General features: G+C 40.6%; 1 protein-coding gene across 1 annotated transcript; it reads right to left on the bottom strand.

The window, feature by feature from the left end:
* Nucleotides 1-238: 238 nt before the first annotated feature.
* On the bottom strand, nucleotides 239-2,450 carry LOC130721023 (probable indole-3-pyruvate monooxygenase YUCCA5). The gene is made up of 3 exons (XM_057571747.1): nucleotides 1,559-2,450; nucleotides 1,081-1,452; nucleotides 239-789 (listed from the first exon to the last, which is right to left on the bottom strand). Exons 1-3 carry the CDS (start codon nucleotides 2,234-2,236, stop codon nucleotides 559-561), a joined length of 1,281 nt encoding a protein of 426 aa, XP_057427730.1. The 5' UTR covers nucleotides 2,237-2,450; the 3' UTR covers nucleotides 239-558.
* Between the last annotated feature and the right edge of the window lie 430 nt (nucleotides 2,451-2,880).

Here is a 2,880-nt window from a genome sequence, read left to right on the forward strand (position 1 = left end):
CTAAAGTTTGAGATTTTTGCCTCAAACAACCAACCGTAAATTCATCCTCGCAGATTAATAGCATGTTTGAAAATAATTTTAGCCAGAAACAATTTTAGGGAAAAACTTCTGTAAGTAGTTTTTGAGTGTCAGATTTGATTCTAGAAAAAGTAAGCCGATCGAAACATACTATAAACCTGAGAATGAAAAGAAAAGAAATTTGAAGTCTGTCCCATACAGAAACAAATTACCAATGAAGTTGAAATTGAAACTGTGTCAAAACTGTATCATTTAACCTGATCTACCAAAGCTGTATAAATACAGGACAAGAAATGGTGAAGAGCCTCATCATCCCTGGCTTTCAAAAGAAAGGGCCCAAGAAGAAAGCAAGATTGAGAACTTTGGCCTTTGGAGAGGGCTCTATCTCTGTGCTATCTATGTTTTTCTCTCAGTATTTTTATGAAGACATTGTTAATTTTGTTTATACAACAAAAAAATTCTAGCTAAAAGAAACAGTGCTCCTTGTACAGTTCACAGTTGAATGTTGTTAACAACAGTTGTTGTTGGTGTGCAATTCAGTCAGAACTGGGAAATGCAACGTCTTTGGCAAGCAGTGATGGTGCACTGTTTCCTTTGCTTAGTCTCTCTTTTCCAGACTTGGCCAATATCTTGAGAAATTTTGATAGCATCAGATGAAGCACCAGAGAGCCCTCTCTTTGTGAATCCAACGGCATAAAGCCCACCATTTCCTTTCCAACCATTAGGAAATGGTGACTTTGGGAATCCATTCTTAGAGAAAAATTCACCTTCCTGCACATAAAATAACCAAAATAACATCAGTTACCTTTCCATACAAAAAAAAAAATAGAGGCTTCTAAAACTTCAAAAGAAGATAGCTATTTATGTAATGGGAAAAAGGACAAAACCAATCTACCCACTAAAAGCTTTGAAAACTGAAAATTTTCTGTAACCATTATTAATGGATAGAGAGACAGTTTGGATGCGGACCAAAGAACATTTATTAGAACTTATCTACCGCATATTCCAATGAGTGTTCTTTAGTCCGTTTCCAAACGGTATAAGATCTTCTTTGTTTCTCACCTTGAGCCAAGAAGGGACATTGCTGCGGTAACCGGTTGCAAGAACCACTGCATCAACATCATGCTTTTCACCATTAACAAGCTCAACTTCGCCATTGTTGAACCTCTTAATTCCCGGTACAACTTTTATCTCACCGGATCTGATTTTCACCAAGGTACCAATGTCCAAAACAGGGGTTTTCCCCTGTTTGTTCTTCAGCTCCAATGGACCCTCCAATGGCCTTTTAAGCCCGTACTTCGCGACGCTACCCAGAACCAACCATGCCAAAATCAATAGAATCTTATCAGCGAGCCAAAGTGGAAGCCATTGCATCATCATCACTGCCAATTCAAACGTCGATTTCCCAAAAATTTCTCTAGGTAACACATGAACCTGCTTGGCAAAAACAGAGCAACCTCAGTTAGAAAAAATCCTCAAAATTTCATTTCACTTCAACAATTTGAGATATGTTATAATGTTAATTGTTATTTGAACTTACCGAGCTACGAACTACAATTTTGGGTGATGCATTGTGGTTGCAAAGGTCAAGAGAAAGCTCCATTCCAGAGTTACCACAACCAACGACAAGCACTTTCTTTCCCCTGAAGCTTTCCCCTGTTTTGTAGTCACAAGCATGGATGACATCACCTTTAAACTCACTCAACCCTTCAATCTCAGGCACCACGCATTCCGCATTTTCACCAGTGGCCACCACGAGCCACCTGCAAACGTACTCGATCTCGTTGCAGCTGGTGGAGCCGGGGTGGCCACTGGTGGTCTTAACCCGCCACAGACCGCTAGTCTGATCGTAGCTAGCGGTCTGTACGGACTCGTTAAAGCGAGGGTTGATCTCGAAGCGCTTTGCGTATAATTCGAGGTAGTCTATGAACTGTTTCTTGGTGGGGTATTCAGGAAAGTCTTGTGGGAATGGGAGGTTGGGGAGCTGGCAGAACTGTTTTGGAAGGTGAAGCTTGAGCCTGTCGTAGGTGCGTTTTTGCCACAATGAGGCTATGCAATCTGCTCTTTCGAGAACCATGAAGGGTACCCCTTGTTCTCTAAGGCATGCTGCTGTGGCTAGCCCTGATGGACCTGCTCCTACGATTATGGGGCCATTGACCCAAATGCAACGGTTTGAGAGCGTGTCTTCATGATCAACAAGGCGAAACAAGTTGTCCATTGTTTGATTCACCTGTGAGAGTTTCTGTGGGTGTTGGGGTTGCTCAAGATGTGAGAAATATTGTGTTTTTGATTGGTTGGAGATGGTCTGAATGAAGCAGTTTTGGGAGTTGAGAGAGAGAGAGAGAGAGGGGGAGGAGAGAGAGAGAGCGAGAGTTGATTTTGTGAGGTTTAAGATTTAGAGGAACTATGTTAGAGAATTGAGCATGTGAGCTTTGGATGAATGTTGTGGGAGGTGTTGAAGGGGCTTAAATAGAGGATTTGGGCATCAGAAGTGCCTGTGATGAAGTGGATAGTTTAATGAGTTCTCTTTTTTCTTTTCCAATACCCAATTTGCGTAAATTAGCCCACATTTAGATATACGATGGAAAAATAACAGTGAGCCAAAATCATGATAAACAGTTATAAAACTTTAAAATAGTGGCTTCACTTAATTCTATTAAGAATATTACCGTCGTCTTCTTACAAAGATCTTTTTAAGAGTTCAAATTTGTGTCAGTTCCGTTAATGAGCTCAAATCAACTTCATCTCACTGTGGTGTATTTTTTTGTTAAACAGCCGATAGAAAAATACTTCTATGCAAGCGCTAGTGAAATGCTGAGAAGACAAACAGATGCTTGTCCGTTCATAGATAAGAGTATCAGG

This window comes from Lotus japonicus, chromosome 5, assembly GCF_012489685.1.
Source record: "Lotus japonicus ecotype B-129 chromosome 5, LjGifu_v1.2".
NCBI lineage: Eukaryota > Viridiplantae > Streptophyta > Magnoliopsida > Fabales > Fabaceae > Lotus > Lotus japonicus.